Raw genomic sequence first — 18,612 nt, 5'->3', positions numbered from 1 at the left:
AAAATTGAGCTTCGTATTGCTGCTGGTCTCATTACTATAAAGTAGGAAGTGAACGAGAGGTGATAAATTTTCTTTTTTTTTTTTTGCTTTTTGGGGGTCTAAACCTCTCCAGGCCCGTCTCCAGGTTCCTACCCCTTGCCCTCGGCCCTAGCCTGACTTTTAGATGGTTCAGGTTGTTCACAGGAGAGAGTGCGTGACCTGGACCATCTGTAACCTGCAATCAGGCGTTCCTTTTTTGAAAGGGAGAGGGAAAAAGAAGAATCAGCCTACCTACATGTACCCCCATTTTAAGTTCACCCAGATCAGCTGCATGTGTGGTGTGATGTGATGTCTGCTGCTCGGGTTGGGGGGGTGGGGGGAGGGGTACTCAACATAATTTCAGGTAGGGAGGTGCGGCCCGGCCTCCTAAACCCTGACCCTGTTTAAGACACGAACTTCTGATTTTTATGCCAATTTTTGATACCCCATCTTAGACATAAACAAGTACCTCACAGCTGGCTAAGTATTAATGCCGAAATCAACATAAGTCAGCAATACGAAAGAATTTGTGAAAATTCTGGTAAGCCTATCGGGTAAGCCTATCCTGATTGACATTGGTCCATGCAAAGATCCAGGCAAAGATACCCCGTTTAAGACAAAAAGGGGTGAAATATATACCCCGTTCAAGACAGAAAAGCCTGAAAACCATACCCTATCGGGCCGCACTTCCCCGTTAAGCCCTAATAAGGGAGTTCCCCCCCACCGGGTCTACTGTAACATCTTCCCTTCTTTTTCTGTTTAACTTTAGCTTGTGGCCATTATTAATGAATAGGGGTGAAAGAACTGAAGTCTCTGCAAAGTTTATTATCCATTTTCACCTTTGCAACAGTGCCTGACAAAAGAGTGTGCCAAAGCACCATGCCAGTTCTGACAAGACAAGAATTTTAAATAATCGAACATTAAATAAAGATTATTGAGTATTGTCTATTTTATCTATTAAAACCAATCAGAACTAAATATTTAATGATTTGCTTTTAAATGTACAATCAAATCTGATCACGTATTTTACAAAAAAATGTTTAATAAATTACTTTGTCCTAGTAAATAGTTAACCTGTTTCGGGCTCTCAAACCACCTTTGTCAAGGAAACCTTGAATTTGAGCACCAAAGAACCTAATTTTGCTTGCCAGAAATTTGGCTTTTTTATATTGGGGTATCATATTCCTTTTAACCTGGGTGCCAAAGGCTTTTCATGCGTGGTTTTGCCGCTTGTGGTGATGGCCTTTGATCGCCAAAGCTATTCTGTTGTGCATGAGAAAAATCCTCGGGCACCCAGAGTAGTTCCTTTCCTTCTTTCCTTGGATTTGAGAGTATGACCAGGTTAACAAAGCAGCTGTTGGGAGGGTTTTTCAGGAGAGTAGGGGTTACTTGACCCATGTTTGGGTATTGGGGTTCTGCTTGGGTTTTAAAACAGAACCCTGGCTGATAAAAAAAAAGTTTAAAAAAACCTGTGAAGGACAATGTTCTCTAAAAAGTAAGACTTGCTTGAAATCATATAACCTGTCAAGGGCAGAGGGGCCACAAAAACATTCCCTATTCATCCCATTCATTTCCAGGGAGGTTTCACAATTTCACAACACCAACATTATGTGATTACGTCAGAGCATATTATTTTGTTCTCCTAAAAAGTTACGACTCATAGTCGCATATAACCTAATAAATTAATACCGGTAGTTTACATTTTGTTTCAAATAATTTAAAAGGTTACCGGTAAGTGAGTATGTACACTACACAGTAGCAGATGAAGTCCTTCAGCTAAGTGGGGGGCCAATCATCCAGGCCCTGGAATAAGGAGGAGCCTGTTCTCGAAAATAATTTTTCTCAGCCATTCGGGCCTCTATTTGGCCAAATAATAAGGTGGGGGCCTGGGCCCCTCCCCAAGATCTGCTACTGCTGCAGTAATGTAATCTTCATGTATGTGGGATATGTACAATGTAAAATTTTAATAAATAACTTAGTTATGTGACCACTATAGATTTAGAGGTCTGAAAGCACACATTTTCTATCACTCAGTATGATTATAATATCTCTCATCTGTATAACTTATTATAAATCTGTCCAATGAGCTACATTTATTTAATGATATATTACTTTACATCCAACCCATTTTCATTTAAAATATGTAGTACTGTTATTCTGCACTGGAACAACCTGGGTAGTGTCCCAGGGGAGGTACTCGGCATTTCAAGTAACGGGGATGATCGAATGGGGGCAAAGATCAAGACCCAAAAAATCCCTAGGGCTTCCAGCAAAACCCAAAAAAATCCCTGGACCAAAACTCAACCCCCCAAAAAATCCCATGCGGAATTTCTGATCCAATAAATTTTTCAGAAAGGGGGAATGATCTGAAAATATAACACAAAGAAAAACATAAGAAAAACGTTCAATGTTTTCACTATGCGGCCAAGGCACTACCACGAATCTTTAGACTGTTTTTAATAACCCCCAAAATTCCTTACTTAAATCAAGACACCCAAAAAATATTTGCCAAATATTCCTACCCAAAAAAATCCCAGAATCGAAAATTTCCAACCCAAAAAAATCCTTCGATCATCTCCATCACTTGAGATCCCAAGTACCCCCCTGGGGGTAGTGTGTAACACCAAGCCAGGGTTCGTACTCCTTTTTCACAAACAATTTTTCAGGACTTTTTCAGGACTCAGATTGATTTTCCCAGGACTCCAAAATTCACATTTAACCCATTCACTCCCAAGATCTCAATATTGTTTCTCCTTACTGTCTGCCATACTTTTCTTCTAATGTTAGTTCTGTGAATTCTGGTGTTACTTGAGTTAAACAGATTTCCAGAACTTTCCAGGTGGGTTGTCTTTTTCCAGGGCTTTCCAGTCCTGGAAATTCCCACATTAAAATTCCAGGACTTTCCAGGTTTTTTCGGGACGGTCTGTATGAGCCTAGCCTGCTAGCTGTTTAGTGGTGCTACATCAGAAGTGTTGCCCAACCATGCAAAATCTAGGCTTACAAGCATAGACTCCAACGGCAGGACTCATCATAGCGGATGAGGGCATTCCTCTGGAAGATGGGGTAATCTTGTGCATAGTCAGTAGACGCTGCTGCACATCAAGAACAGGCCTGTACTCATACCAGAGAGCTCATGCCTAAAGTTATAAGCCAACATCGTATCGATGGTTGTATTGGAATTATGGGCTACACTATGTCTTCAAGATAAAGAACTGTTCTTGAGATTATTCCAGCCTGTGTTAGACTGACAGAAAAATTATTGAAAACCCGTCTGGGCACCTCATTGGTGCAGAACAGACAAGGAGGGAGTTTATCTTTACTGACTGACTCAGCAAAAGCCAGCACCATGCCTAAGGTGTCCGTGTGTCTAAACCATCTTTCATGACGAGATCCATCAAGTAGTTTGATGGCAAGATGTATTCTTTCTGGTTCTGTATCTTTTGGTTCATCAGGAAGTGTATATTGTATTGACAGATCAGCTGTCCTTTTTACCAAAGTATCATCATCATTATCATTTGTTCTTTTAACAAGAGAATCATGAGAAGAAGGTTCACTGTCAGGTTCGACAACAAGCCCTGTACCAATAGATGGGAGGGGCTTGTACTTTGAAAATGACGACTGTGGTTTCAGAGGTGGCGGAAAAGGAACCTGCTCCCCAACACACTGCAAGTTTTCTCTTGACAGTTTACTTTCTCTTCCAACCTGGGAGCTGGGGCGTACACGCCCCTTGGCTGATTTCGGACGACTGTCCATTTTACCCGTTGAATGCCTCGATGGTGGTCTAGGAACAAATGAAGCATTGCTTCCTGGAAATTCCCTTTCATTAGAGATGAGCTCCTCTGTTGTATGACGTCGCAACAGACTGCTTCCTTCATGAGGTAGTCTTTGATTTGAATGAGGCCTTGGATGGGGTGCCTGTGTCATATTACTTGACGGTAAGGGGCTATCTAGCGACCTGCTGCTTGTTGGTCTCTTACCATGACGTGATTGTGGCCTTCCTCCAAATTTTCCTGGCATGACAACAAAAAAGATCGGAAAGAGACAAACAATTATATTTTAGAAATTAACTATCAGTTTAAACGTCACTTTACAACTCACATCCAGAAGCAAGAAATTTTAACTGTCAGTAAGTGGTCTGCCCCGTGATCAGGTTAAGAAACGGATGACATTATTAAAGCTTACAATTTTTGCTTCATAACGATTTGCAAGCTCATATTCAGTTATCAGCAAGCACATCGATCGATCTGGCTACCAGATTATTTTGCAGTGATTTCTAGTTCAAAATGTAATCTTGAAAGTGAACAGCAGTTTTTACTTATTGTCGTTTACTAGTTCTTAACTGGTCTTTAATATGAATTTCGACGTTGATCGGCCAAAATAAAATGAAGCACCTGAGGTTGAGTCGTCACGCAGTTGACAATCGTACGCTTGTAGGGCTACAGAAATAATTTTAGCTCTTTCTTAGCAGCTCACTTACCTTCGCTAAAACGCCTTGCTCCAGAGGAAACTGGCGTTCTAGCCATTATTGAGTCATGAATCGTATCTTTGTTTTGTGCTCTTGTTCGTTCTGTTAGTTCGTCTGCAGAATACATCGTTAATTTTCCGCCATACTTGTTAGTCTTTGCTAAGCAACTTCCGAGTATTTCCCGAAGTATTATCGATGCCGATCTTGAATATAATCTGACACATCGCTTGAAACACCAAGCTTACATATTGTTAGCAGCTAAGTGTTCGAGTTTAACAACAGGCATGGAAAGTTCACCCTTATCGGTATTAAAATAATGTTATTTTGTCTCGTTTTGCTTTCTTCATGGCATTCGGAAAGACTCGGAAACATTCTAAAATTCGCGATAGCGTATTGATAGCGTATCGAATCGAATTGCTCGTTTCCAATCTCCTCTCCCATCGACCGGAAACCAGTGAAGACCAGTTTCGTGGTTGCTCAGCACATTTCATTGAGCACCACATCTACAGCTATAAAGAGAAAATCCAGTGTTTTTCTGATTTCCCTGCTTTATAAACATAGCATTAACACTTAATTATGGCTGATGAAGACTGGGCGGCCGAAGTAGATGAACAGGAACGTCAGATAACTGGACAAGTAAGCTATTGTCGCATGCCAAATATTTCATATCGCGACACACGTGCGAAATTCTCAAGTTTGCCCGCGACCTACCGTTCTGCAACGTGTTGTCTTTCGTGTGAAGTTGTCGTTAAAATGCAGTGTTTTTGTCCCATCAAACAATTTTGGATCACTAAATTGTATATAGGCAACAAGAATAAGCTAATTCGTGCCAGATTCGTGTAATTTTCATACATCAACATGTCTGACACAGGAAGAATTGAGCTCAAATATGTTTATGTTAGAGCATTTCTTCCTGGAAAAGAAATATAAATATATAGGATAGCCTTCCGTTCATTTGTAATGGTATTCAGCTTACAATTTGACCAGCCAGCAAAAGTTTTTACTATTTATCTCTGACAGTCCAATTATTATTATTTTAAGTTCATGTAAGCTTACACGAGGCCCCGTCCACACATAACTGTAACTTTCGTTTGAAAACATGACTTTTTCTTTGTGGATTGTCCCTAAGTCCACACAAATCTGGTAAAAGTGGTGACTGAAAATGCAACTTTTCAAAAATGCTCTTCAGAGTAGTCATTGTTAAAAACACCATTTTTGTGTCTTCGTGTGAATGGTGAAAAACAGAACTTTTCGAAAACGATGATACTACTTGCTGTCTTATGTTGACTCATTTTACTGGTAAATGTGCATGATCCATCAGCGGCATTAGTGTTTTTGAATTGTTTTAGCATTTTAATGTGGATGGGTGAGAATGATTTGAAATTTCTGCATGTGGAAGCATTTTTTTTTTAAAAACAGAGGGTTGTCAGAAAGGGTTGTCAGAAAGTTTTGAAGTAGGTGGCTGTATTGTTGATGAAGAAGTTGGCTAATTTTGCGATCTTTCACTAAAGAATCTGAGGATATCCCAGCAGAGTAGCCAGCCAAAAACACGAGGCAGGTGGCAATTTGCTATTTTTGACAACCCTGCCATTATGTTGTTAATATGGTATCTGCTCCCTTTCCAAATTTGATGAAGATCCAAAATATATTTCGAGAAAACAGGATGACTGTATACCGGTAATCTTCACACCTCACTTAACTTGACTTCAAGTATGTTTTATCACTTGTAGGTAAATCAGCTTAAAATAAATAGCAGCGCACCCGTAAATAGCAGCACACCAGCAACTGTCACTTCACCTGCTGAGGAAAAACCAGCAAGTAAAGGGGAAGAGGAAGATGATGGTATGTAAATTTGATCCCACAAGCATTGTTATGCTTAAGGTGATTCCCCCTAGTATTGCATTGCGCATCCTGACTGCGCAGAATTTTAGGCGTAATTAGCGCGCGCGCACAAACAAAATGGCCTCTTTTGTCTATGCGGCTTGTCTCGCGAAAGAGATAAATCATTGCTTTCTTGTAAACAAGTACGGTGACCTATCATTTTTTCTCTTAGTTCAAGAGTAGCGATCAAATTCTTTCTATTAAATGAATACAGATAAAATTTCTATGGCAGAATAATACATTTTCACTGAAAACATGTACTTTGCCAGTACTTTCAAAGGAATTATTAAGGAACTGTATGGTATATACATTGTACAAGGTCTTCCTGCTCCTAAACAGATACGGTGACCCACCTTTTATAATTTCAAAATTTAAATTACCCTTCAGGTAAACAACCAACTGGCAAAGTTTAGTTGGAAATCGATGAGCAGTTCTACACTGTATTTCATGTAAACTACTCAACCCTCCAAGTTAAGACCATTTTAGTCGCAATGGCGACTAAAATTTTGGAGCTGGCGACTAAATTTGAACCAAGGTCGCCAGCCTGGCGACTAACATTGAGAGGAAGGATTGAAAGCATCAGCTTAATTTGGTGACTAAAATTTTTCACTGGCGACCAAAACTTGAGTAGTTGGTGGCCAAATGGCCACTAAGGAAAAAAATAAACTTGGAGGGTTGCTACTGTACCTTAAAAACTAATTGTGTCAAAATAAAGGATTCATATCTCATCTTACAAATATTATGGCTGGTACTGCAGTTGTAGTGATATTTATTGTCTCATCATCAACAGCTAAGGAGGCTGCAGAGGCCTCACTTTTAATTAAAGTTTTGAGGAACAAACTTGTCCAGAACAAGAATGAAGTTGAAGTACAGCGAAATGATCCAAGTTCACCTCTTCACTCAGTCAAATCATTTGAAGAGTTACCCCTGTAAGTACTATACTCTGTCCACATTGCATTTATTTACAAAAAAGTTTTTACAGTTGATTGAAGTCAAACCCTTTTAAACTGTGTTCACACAATCACTAGTACCTGAGCATCGGCAAAAATAGCGTTGTGTTCAGACACAGAAAAACCAAAGTTTGCAAGTGCCTCCAAGTACTCGGGCATGGCACTGTGCCTGAAACCTGCAGGAATCTTACTTGGGCACCATGCCCAGGCAACAAGTGTGAACACATCCTTATGTAAGCATGTACCGGCCTTGGGATCATGTTTATGCATCTGCTAACATGGGAGAAATTTTACTAATAGCTGTTCCTTGATAACAAAAATAATTTAAGTCTATATATTTAACTGATGCAAATTATATATGCACAAAGGTTATCTTAATGATGATCATAAAATAAGTGTGCAAAATATTGAGTGTTACTTGTGACACCTGTTTATTATAATGTTTAGGTCAGAACAGCTTCGCCGTGGTGTGTATGACATGGGGTTCAACAAACCATCCAAAATTCAAGAAACAGCGTTACCAATGCTTTTAGCAGACCCGTGAGTATGATGTTAAAATAATTATTCTTGTAAACTGTCGTAATTGTTTTTCTCTTTAACTGCTTATGAAGTTAAAAATGATTGCTGCTTATTTAAAAGGCTTTTCAAAATAAAGAAGAATTGCATTTTCTTTTTTGAAATTACCTTGTTTCTTTTTCGGCATATTTATTTTTTTTGTATTATGCAAATGAGGAACAAACCGTTCCACAAAGAGATAAAGTACTAAATCAAGAATACTCTAAAACGGACACTGTCGGGACCGGCTCCAACTGTCTGTCTTAGAGAGGTGTCCATTTTATAGGGAGTGTACTTACGGTAAAATGACTGGAAAATGGCATGGATGGGACCAACACCAGGTGTCCATCTTAAAGAGGTGTCCATCTAATACAGGTGTCAGTTGAGAGAGAGTTGACTGTAAATCTAGAATTATTCGAGTGGTGTTCTTCAAAATTGGCACCAGAAATGTACATCACAAAAGACACATGTTGGCACTCAAATGGTCGATGAACTGACACTGCGTGACACTGGCTGGTTTCAAGTGGGCACAAGGTGGAATATATAACTCAAATGTTGTCATCTTTTGTTTTGTTCCAATCAATATTTAGACCAAATAACATGATAGCACAATCTCAGTCAGGAACAGGAAAGACTGCGGCCTTTGTACTGTCCATGCTTAGCAGAGTGGATGCAACAAAAAACTTTGCACAGGTAATAATATTCAAGTTATATTTGACTCTGATATGGTATGCTTATTACTCACAGTAAATAAATCACTAGGCTTGGTAGCAAGTAGGAAGGTGGAAGAGATCCAGAGTTAAGTAAGCCTTTATTGAGTTGTTTCATAAACATGTTGTAAGGTTAATCTGTTTCACCCTGAATATAGCACTCTGACAATGACATAACACAAGAAATCCCAGTTAATTAATTTAAATTGTTTTAAGGTTGCTAAATATATTAATCTGCAAGTCGTTGAAATTACATTTGCATGTGAGCTTACATGTACCACTATTTGCACAAGCAGCACAAGGTGATGAAACTATATGGAGCTACCTTAAGTGATTATAGAATCTTCAGGTTGAAACAGGTTTAACCTGAAACCATTTTGACGTACAGCAGACATGCTGCGCTTTGCTCTTATTGTTGTTGGACCACATGTTTTTAAAAAAATCTATTTTTCTGTTGTTTCGTTTTGCTAATAGGTGATCTGCCTATCCCCAACTTATGAGCTAGCGTTACAGACAGGCCAAGTGGCAGAGAGGATGGGCAAGTTCTGCCCAGAGGTAAAGATTGGCTATGCAGTAAGAGGTGAAAAAGGTAAGATGAATCTAACTGAAGAGCATTGTACAAGGTATAAATTACAAATCGTGTACATGAATAACATATTATACACTGTAATCAGTATGTTCTAGTGAGGAACCGTAATTTTTTTTTTGTTTCCAGGTAGATGGGCTTGTAATCGGGGGGCTTATAACCAAAATTTTGTACAAATTGTTCATGGTTCTTACGAAATATAGCATCTGGACTTTATTTTGGGTCTAGAGTGTGTGTTGTACTTTTTTTTTAAAAAAAACAAGACGCATATCTGCGTGAACTTGGGCTTCTTTCTTGGGATATCCAGCTGTAAACGCCAGAAAGTTGACCCGATGAAATCTCAATTGTCTTTTGTTGATTGTTTCACAGCTCTTGCATAGCACAAGCGATTACTTTCCACTTTCTAAAGTTCGTACTGGTATTCTACCCGGGTATTCTATTTGGTTCACGATCTAAAAATATGATGTCGCTTCTGAAGATGAAGATTTGATGGCTCATCTGGTATAACTCGATTCTCGATCGTTAGGTTCACTCATAAATTGATTTCCCGTAAGTCTTGAGGACTGACCCATTTTGAGAATGCTCAACGTCTTTAAGTGTGGGTCTACTGTGAACGACGTGTTTGTTTGTATGTGATTTCTGCGCTCTAGAAATCATGGAATCCGTGATATTAAACTTTCAACGATGACAGCATCTGTACTGTGTAGACTGGGACTTGACGCATGCGCTTTAGAGTCCCGACGGCGATTTGTGACTGAACGCAAAAAACAACAAAAACAAAGGGCAATTTTAACCTTGGGCTCCCTTTGGGATACGCCCAAGTAATTAGTTGTCTGTCTGTAGAGAACTACAGATCTGTCTTCTAACATGTACATGTATTTACTTTTATAAACTTTCTTTCCTAACAGTATCAAGGGGTCAGAGAGTGACAGATCAGATAATATTTGGTACACCAGGAACTTTGCTCGACTGGATTTTAAGGCACCGTGTCATTGATCCAAAGAAGATCAAGATGTTTGTATTAGATGAAGCAGATGTCATGATTGCTTTACAAGGACACCAAGATCAATCCATTAGAATACACAAGTAAGTGTTGTTTCAGCTGGATACAGGGCACAAAGTTACGTTTTTTCCAGTAACCACTTAGCTCCCAGTGTTCTCCTTATCAGGCGGTAACCGGTAAAATTTACCGCTTGTAACACGACTCTTTACCGCCTAGACTCGCTAAGATATCTTGTAAATTTAACAGGTAAAAAACAAAGTAACACCACTCGTTTCACCTTCGTAGTCATGATCGAAAATATAAAATAACAGATTGAAAATAAACAGGGACAAAAATCAGTGAACGCTTTCGGCAATTCTACTTTTCAATAAAACCTTGATCTAGAAACTGCAAAACTCCACAAAAATTAACTTTTTGAATTGTGATTTACACGCAACACGAAAAACGACACCTTTTTTGTCGATTTCACTTGTGTTTTAAAAAACCTGAAATAAGTGCCAGTTTTTTCAGATAAAGTGGACTATTTTTAGGATTTCTCTAAGGTATTGCTTAAGTCGATATTCTCAAGTAATTGTGTTAATTCACTTATCGCGAAAAAAGTGAAAACGAGAAATTTCTCGAGTTTTTTCAGCTTATCGACGTTCTCATCAAAACGAAAAAATGTCGACTTTTTTCCGCTTTATCAATTTCGCCTTTTTGATTGACAACTGTCAAAAAAGGCTTGAAATGAAAATGCTTAGTAAATAATAAAGATGGTAAATTTCAAGCTCGGTGATAAATAGTGAAGAAATTATTCAACATGACACACATTTGATGATTTCGACATTGCTGATCCTAGCAGTATGCAGGACGCGTGTCACATATCAACCTAGTAAATGGCCTAAGCTCACAACGAGTCTGTCGTAGCTCAGTTAGTTAGAGCGCCCAACCGGTATCTGGGAGGCCATGGGTTCAATTCCCGTCGGGGACTCAGATTTTTTTCTTTGTCCCACGCTCGTGTCATGTTGAATAATTTCTTCACTATGAAAATGCTTGTACGGCTTGTGGTGCTTGTGCATTTTTGTGCCACTTCTTCTGTAGCTGTGAAGATGGCAACCTGCGTTAAGATTAAGATGAATGAAAAAGTGATGAGGCTTAGGTCTTCAACTTTCTGGGAAGTCTCTTCGTACTTCTGGAAATTTCTCCTTAAATAAATTGCCGTTCTTTGTATATGTTCTTTTTGCTTTTACTTGACTTCTTATTATGTCAACATTACTTTATCTTTTATACAAGTTTCATGGTGCCAAATTTAAATGCAGAAAAAAAATGACGGGAAAAAGAGAAAGAGGTGCAAGCGTTTCAATGCACGCCATTCTTTGACAGCTGTCCATCAAGGAGGCTAAATTGAGAAAGCGGAAAAAGCCGACATTTTCTTGCTTTGATGTGAACAGCGAAAAGCTGAAAAAACTCGAGAAATTTCTTGTTTTGAATTTTTCGTGATAAGGGAATTCTAAAAATAACTTGAGAATATCGACTTAAGCAATATTCGAGAGAAATCCTAAAAATAGTCCACTTTATCTGAAAAAACTGGCACTTATTTCAGGTTTTCTAAACACGAACAAAATCGACAAAAAAGGTGTCGTTTTTTCCGTTTTGTGTGTAGATCACAAATCAAAAGGTTAATTTTCGTGGAGTTTTGCAGTTTCTAGATTAAGGTTTTGTTGAAAAGTAGAATTGCCGAAAGCGTTCACTGATTGACAAATGCAATATTCATTTACGAATTTGTGCTACTCACCCTAGTATTCAATATTCTTTATTTCCCTTTGCTTTCCGAATCTCTGAGGGCTGGTATCGAGGAAAGAGCAAGTTTTGCAGGTGTTTCTCACTTCGCGGCAAGTGCACATCTGTTGTTGCACATTTTCCACGATCGATTCCACAATAAAGCGGCAGCAATCCTTGCTGTCCTTTCACTTTGTCCATTGAAAATAAAAACAATCACAAAGGCAAAGAGGTAAAAATAATTCCAAAAAGTGAGAAATATTACTTACATATAATAGTTCAGTTTTCAAAAACATGCAAAATGCAGAAAATAGTTGATTGCTTAGTTGACCGTAGCTGACGCGTGGTGAAGACAAAGGCAGCTTTCGATGTCAAATTCTTCTCATAAGTTCGTAAGTGTTTAAAACAAAATCCAGATGACAGGTTAAAAGAAGCACTCAGAATACAACTTTGTAACAACGCTGTCGTGAATGCAGAGTATTCGATGCAAAGAAAAAAAGAGCTGCAGCAATTCGTAGCAAAGAGAAAACATGACCGCCGATTTTTTCAAGTAGTACGTCATGTAAGCGACAGCAAATATATCTCCTAAAAACAACAGAAGATTTTGTGCAATTTTTCGTAGGCTGTATAGCAGGCGAAAGAGGTCTGCAAGGCCATAATAAAGTTGTCATGAAATAAAATTCGACCAGCATTTGGACAACATTCTGTTTCATGTAGGTAGACTAGAAAACGGCTGGGATTTACTGGAATTTCTTTACCGGTTTAAAAAAGTTTCTTACGGTTACCTGCTGTGCTAAAAACTAGGGAGAACACTGAGCTCCTTAAAGGGGCTACGTCACAGTATTTTAGGTTATTCTATTTATTTTCATGAATTAAGAGCTCTTAAGTTCAAATTGGCAGGGCAAAACTCTTTTTTAACTTGCCCAACAACAAAGTACAAGCAGAATAGCAGGGCTAATTAGCCACATAACATCAGGGAAAAAAGTAGGTTTGTGCAAGCATCCTACCTGCTTCCTGACAAGTAAACATACTGTATTACGAAAGTAATGATCAATCTGGGAACGAGGTTGATAATATTGTTGCTTTTTCGCAGGACTTTACCCAAAGATTGCCAGATGCTTCTGTTCTCAGCAACGTATGATGAAGAGGTGATGAAGTTTGCGACCACAGTCGTGCCAGATCCTCTCATCATTCGGCTACGCCGGGAAGAGGAGAGCCTGGACAACATCAAACAGTATTTCGTGAAGTGTCGGGACAAAGAAGACAAGTTCCAGGCTCTCTCAAACATGTATGGAGTTGTGTCCATAGGACAGTGCATTGTATTTTGTCATGTAAGTACTCTCAGGGGCACGACTCGTCTTTACTTTGAGGTTTTAGCTTCCTTTCGTCCATTCTCGTCCCCATAGGATTTTTTAATTAATTCGATTTTTTTGGATTGGCTGTTTGGAACAAAGAATTCCTAAACGGAATTCGAAAACGAAACGTCTCTCTCAAACATTCCTTTGAAACGTCATGACTGCATACATGAAGACCGGAAGTCCTAGAATCTAAGACTGGAAATCCTGTGTCACCAGAGCCCTTCATTTTCTCGTGCCAAGGCCCAGCCAGCTAAGAGAAACGAAAGGGCTATGGGGACGAGAATGCCTTTTGTCCCCCTACAAAGTTTGACATATGATTACCCCCTCCCCCCCATTTACACAGGGTAGCACATGTACGTGTACTTGATGGCTTTTATTTCTGAGGGGGATCTTGAAAAAATATATGGGGTATGGGGAGGCTCCACTCTGAGGTTTAAACCCCTACCCTTTCATACACCATTTTCAAGAGAAAAGGCAACCCTTTTATATTCCTTTAATAGGAAGATAGTAACCCTTTCACACACCTTATGAAGGGATACCGAATCTCTTTTCTTAATTTTCACTTGAATAATTCTTTAAAATATTTAGATGAATTGACCGTTCGGTGGGTCTGTTTTAAGATACAGTGAAACCCCCATATATAACGATATGCCAAGGGAGCAGTAAAATTATATCGTTATATCGAGGGATCGTTGTATCGAAACTCCCGATATAACAATATGGCCGTAAAGTAACCGAAAATATCGTTATCTCGGGGTAAACCTAACGTATACTTTTTTACTGGACAAAGATTCTTACAATACAGTACCATTTTTCGTATATAATCGTACAAAGTTGTCGTCAGAAACGTAAGAGATTATGGATTACTGTAATGTTATGGGATTAAATTCAATATTTTTCTTAAATTGCGACTGTGTACTGATAATATCATTATACCGGGAAAGATTTTGCGTTCAATCCGCAAAATTCTCATCGTTATATCGGGAATATCGTTATATCGAAGATCGCTATATCGGGGTTCTGTCCCATACATTTTTCTGTAACTTTTGCCGGGACATAGAATATTCATCGTTATGCCGGGAATATCGTTATATCGAGGATCGCTATATCGAGGTTCCACTGTATATTGAAGGGTCCTTTCAAATACCTAAATGGCTTTCCCCCTAATTAATTTCTGATGTTTTTTTTTTCCTTTTTTGCTTTTTTAGACTCGTAAGGCAGCCTCGTGGTTGGCGCAGAAGATGACTGAGGACGGTCACGCAGTGGCATTATTATCAGGCGAGATCACTGTGGAGCAACGTATTGCGGTGCTGAACAGATTCCGTGAAGGCAAAGAGAAGCTGCTCATAACAACTAATGTGTGCGCCAGGGGCATTGATGTCGAACAGGTAAATATAATTATATTATATAAACTTCAGTGGTATAGCAAGTGGGAGAAATCTATAAAAATAGTATCACACGTGTGGATAAAAATGATACATGTACCCACACATGTGATATAATTGTTGACCAATCAGCTCGCAGAATTTGCCATGTTCAATGAGCCAAAGTTTGTCAATATTACCGTATTTACTCGAATAAGCACCGCGGCGCTTATTAAACTTTTCGCTCCTCAAGTGCGGCGCTTATTTGAGGTTGGCGCTTATTTAAGGGCAGCGCTTATTTAAAATTTGGACGCAAAGATAAAATCTTATATTTTACATTTATTAAAAATAGCATCTTATGATTGTCAGTATTCGTCTCTTGCTGAAGAGAGAAGTGGTGCTAGCTGTCCTGGCAAAGTTCGCGGCCTTCACAACATTTACAGAACTACGTATTGTAAGAATGTTGGGAAGAAAACAAATGGGCGAGCAGTAAAACCATCACTGTGAACTGCAAAACATCGCTTTTGATGAAAAGAAATATCCAAGTTTGTTTTAGAGTTGCTTTGTAGTGCAGTTTTTGTAAAACGGAATTCCTCGAATAAGCGCCGCATCGGGACTGTGGCGCTTATTCGGGGGCGGCAACTTTTTTGTCCCAAATGCGGCGCTTATTCGAGGGCGGCGCTTATTGGAGTAAATACGGTAAGTCGAAACATCCTTGGATATTCCTCGGCAATCTTCGCAAATTTGCGGAAAAGTTCGGAAAATGTTCGGAAACGTTCGTACGACCTTCAGACAACATTTTGAAAATCTTCGGAAAATCGTCAAAAACCTCGTTATTAATAGGTTTATATTATAAACAGAATAATACATGGTTACTTGGAGATATGAAATTTATCTTCTCGTGTTCAAATTGATATCTCGCTCGTTCGCTGCGTTCACTCGTGAGATATCGATTTGCACACTCGAAGATAAATTTCATATCTCCGCGCAACCATGTATTATCCTCTATATAGCACTTGCGAATTTTGGTGAGACGATTGGCAGATTAGTCACTCACTGCTTGGGGTGTAATACTTGCGGGTCTCTACGACATTTTGTCTTGTTGTAGAAATAAAGTATTGTTGTTGTTCAGTACTTGCCGGAGCTACACCGTCAAGCACGATCAACAAGGTTATTATAGGTTGATAGCTCAAAGTCGCCCGTTTTAAATGATAAGCTTTCTGGTTGCCTCTAAAGGAGCACAAATCCACAATGTATGATTCTTTGAAGCGAAGGTTTAAGGTTTTTTTTCAGAGCGGAAGGTCTTTTGTGTCAACTCGACGCTCCACGCTCCGTAATAAAGGTGATGTTAGGGGACAACTTGCAACAACGATTTTTCGCGCAACACCGCGTCAACTTTTCGCGCAACATCATAGAAAATGTACTTGGCAACATGCATGTTACACGAGACGATTTTCAGCGCAACGCCAACTCGCAACTTTTCGCGCGCGCGTCCAGGCCATGTTGAACAGAATTCTGGGAAGGTGTTGCTCGAAAACTCGACGGCGACCCTGTCGCACGAGCCAACTTTCTAAATATTCGTCATCTTGCGTTGTGAGTTTTTGACTTGGGTTCAAAAACTCCCAACGTGTTGCCGAGTCAAAAGGTGCGCAAAAAATCGTCCCCGGTACCATGTTACACGGTGAACGATTTTTCGCCCAACATTGTTGCGCGCGAAAAATCGCTGTTGCCTGTTGTCCCGTGTAACAAAACCTTAATGCGCGAAGTTCGTGTAAAAGTGGCTACGAAACGTTCCGAATCTGACGCGCGACGTGCTCGCGCATTTTTTGCCACGCACGTCTTGCACGCAAACTCCGCGCGCCCTCGACCTGTCTGGATAGTAACGTCATTTCTTTGATTATTGCAGGTAACAGTTGTGGTGAATTATGACATGCCTGTTGACCCTACGGGTAAACCAGATTTCGAAACATACCTCCACCGGATTGGCCGGACAGGCAGGTTCGGCAAGAGCGGCATTGCAGTGAACTTTATTGACGGTCAGCGGTCTATGGCGGTCATGAAGAAAATCGAAGAACACTTTGGGAAGAAAATTGTACACTTGGAGACCGATGACGTTGATGCTCTTGAGAAACTAACATAACATGGTCACCATTTTAAGTGGTGATGTAACAACATGACAAAATCGTTAGAACTTAGTTTGAAACGTGAACTTAAAGACATGAATGTTTTATCACGCATTTTGTAAAAGAAATCTTGTTATTGTTATCGTTAACAGTTTAGACCGAGGATGTCTTTATGTTGGTTTCCTTCACTTCACTTGCTCTTTTGGCCTGCCAATCAAACATTGCGCGTGCGGTTGATGGCTCTTTGATTGGTTGAAATGTTTGGAAACCAACAGAAAGATCAACCTCGTTCCCAGGGTCTCGGAAAGATATATTTTAACAGTTTGTAAAAAGCATTCTCTGTTGTTTACTTTAGGTTAGAAAGGCAAAGTTAAACTCGTTAAAACAGTCCGCATTGCTCATGAACCATTTGTCTTCCTCGTCTGCCGAGAAAAAAAGTCAACGTAGAAACTCGGACCTTGTAATAAATAAGAAATGATTGAACTCTGTTCGAATTAAATTTCTATATAAACTGCGGACTGCTTTCCGATCTGTTTACCTTGGCTATTCTATATAACAACCAAAAAGTTGAAAGGAAAAACAAAATTACTGCAGAAAGTTCGTAAATTCAGGCTGCTGGTAACCTTAGTAACTTACAGTAAAAATCGTTTGAAGTTCACATTTTTATTTTCTTGCTCCTCTGTGTTGTGATGTAACCAAAAAGATCAACCGAGATTGCTAAGAGCATCTCTGATGTTCTCGCTTACTTTAACAGCAGGTTTAATTTGTTTAAGCTGCAAGAAGGGGCTACCAGTTTTTGAGCTAATTCGCTATTTTAGCTTGGGCGATTTTTATGCGTACCTTTCATTGTGTTTTAAGCCCTACTGTATTCATTTCGTTTTAAAAATGAAACTAAAGAAACCTAGCATTTCATTGAAAGGTATTTGTAAATTTTCCCGTAATCCATGCTATTCGTATAGTATACTTTGTTGTTTGAATCAAACCTCTTAAAATGTTTATTATTACTAAGAATTAATAAATCTTAATTCAGGCATGGTACACCTGATCTCTTCTTTGATCTGCAAAACACTAAACTATAAACACGTTCGTTCCATGTAAGGACATCTAGTCTGTTCCTACTGACTCGTACAGTTTGTCGCTTATGAGAAAATTGCAAGACGGGAAGGCATTCTCGTCCTCAGAACCGCCTGCCCCTTTTAATAATAATAATAATAATAATAATAATAATAATAATAATAATAATAATAATAATAATAATAATAATAATAATAATAAGGTGTTTGCTATTTTAAAGTGAAGCTTGGTGAAATATTTGACTCATAAAACGGGCATATTTTTTTCTTTTTATATCTTGTATAAGGTTAGTCTCCCTCGCAGCCGTTCTTAGTGTCGTCACGCAAAATTCCTCCCCACTAGAAGGGGGGAGGAATTTTGCGTGACGACACTAAGAACGGCTGCGAGGGAGACTAGTATAAGGTATCACGGAAAGAAAATTGGCGTTTTCGTTCCAAGTAAAATTGTGTATAAACTATCAACGGTAACCCCAATTAAGTATATATTTTCTGAAATCTTATTGAATAAAGATTGTAATTTTGGATTTTGTTTTGATCATATGGACCATAATAAGCAACTTTGGCATTTTGTTTGCAATTATGATGTTGTGCAACATTAGGTTTATTTGAGAACACATTCATGTGAGCGCCTAAACGGCTTTTATGGGGAATTTGATCTACATATATTGGTCTAAAAAACGATGTCTCAGATTTTTGTTTTTTTGCCTCATTATTTTTTGGTGAATTTTTTAACTTAGAAATGCCCAAAAAACGTCATTTTTAAGTTTT

At 39.0% G+C, this 18,612-nt stretch overlaps 2 protein-coding genes across 2 annotated transcripts; one reads left to right on the top strand and one right to left on the bottom strand.

The window, feature by feature from the left end:
* Positions 1 to 833: 833 nt before the first annotated feature.
* LOC144656957 (UBX domain-containing protein 10-like) lies at positions 834 to 4,851 on the bottom strand. The gene is made up of 2 exons (XM_078517218.1): positions 4,496 to 4,851; positions 834 to 4,028 (listed from the first exon to the last, which is right to left on the bottom strand). The coding sequence occupies exons 1-2, from the start codon at positions 4,608 to 4,610 to the stop codon at positions 3,205 to 3,207; spliced, it is 939 nt and encodes a 312-aa protein (XP_078373344.1). The 5' UTR covers positions 4,611 to 4,851; the 3' UTR covers positions 834 to 3,204.
* Positions 4,852 to 4,943: 92 nt separating this feature from the next.
* Positions 4,944 to 17,809, top strand: LOC144656765 (ATP-dependent RNA helicase DDX19A-like). The gene is made up of 10 exons (XM_078517000.1): positions 4,944 to 5,119; positions 6,214 to 6,325; positions 7,155 to 7,293; positions 7,762 to 7,854; positions 8,460 to 8,562; positions 9,054 to 9,168; positions 10,074 to 10,251; positions 13,020 to 13,257; positions 14,493 to 14,672; positions 16,555 to 17,809. The coding sequence occupies exons 1-10, from the start codon at positions 5,060 to 5,062 to the stop codon at positions 16,786 to 16,788; spliced, it is 1,452 nt and encodes a 483-aa protein (XP_078373126.1). The 5' UTR covers positions 4,944 to 5,059; the 3' UTR covers positions 16,789 to 17,809.
* The last annotated feature ends 803 nt before the right edge of the window (positions 17,810 to 18,612 follow it).

Source organism: Oculina patagonica, chromosome 6 (genome assembly GCF_052425735.1).
Source record: "Oculina patagonica isolate OP01 chromosome 6, crgOcupat, whole genome shotgun sequence".
NCBI classification, from domain to species: Eukaryota; Metazoa; Cnidaria; class Anthozoa; order Scleractinia; family Oculinidae; genus Oculina; species Oculina patagonica.
Note: the sequence above shows the minus strand (reverse complement) of the source record. Positions and strands in the feature narration are given on the sequence as shown.

Coding starts and splice junctions, on each gene's coding strand:
- LOC144656957 (XM_078517218.1), bottom strand. CDS start 4,610: ATGTATTCTGCAGACGAACTAACAGAACGAACAAGAGCACAAAACAAA. Junction 4,029..4,495: donor AGCAAGGCGTTTTAGCGAAG/GTAAGTGAGCTG, acceptor TTGTCATGCCAG/GAAAATTTGGAGGAAGGCCA.
- LOC144656765 (XM_078517000.1), top strand. CDS start 5,060: ATGGCTGATGAAGACTGGGCGGCCGAAGTAGATGAACAGGAACGTCAG. Junction 9,169..10,073: donor TGCAGTAAGAGGTGAAAAAG/GTAAGATGAATC, acceptor CTTTCCTAACAG/TATCAAGGGGTCAGAGAGTG. Junction 10,252..13,019: donor CAATCCATTAGAATACACAA/GTAAGTGTTGTT, acceptor GCTTTTTCGCAG/GACTTTACCCAAAGATTGCC.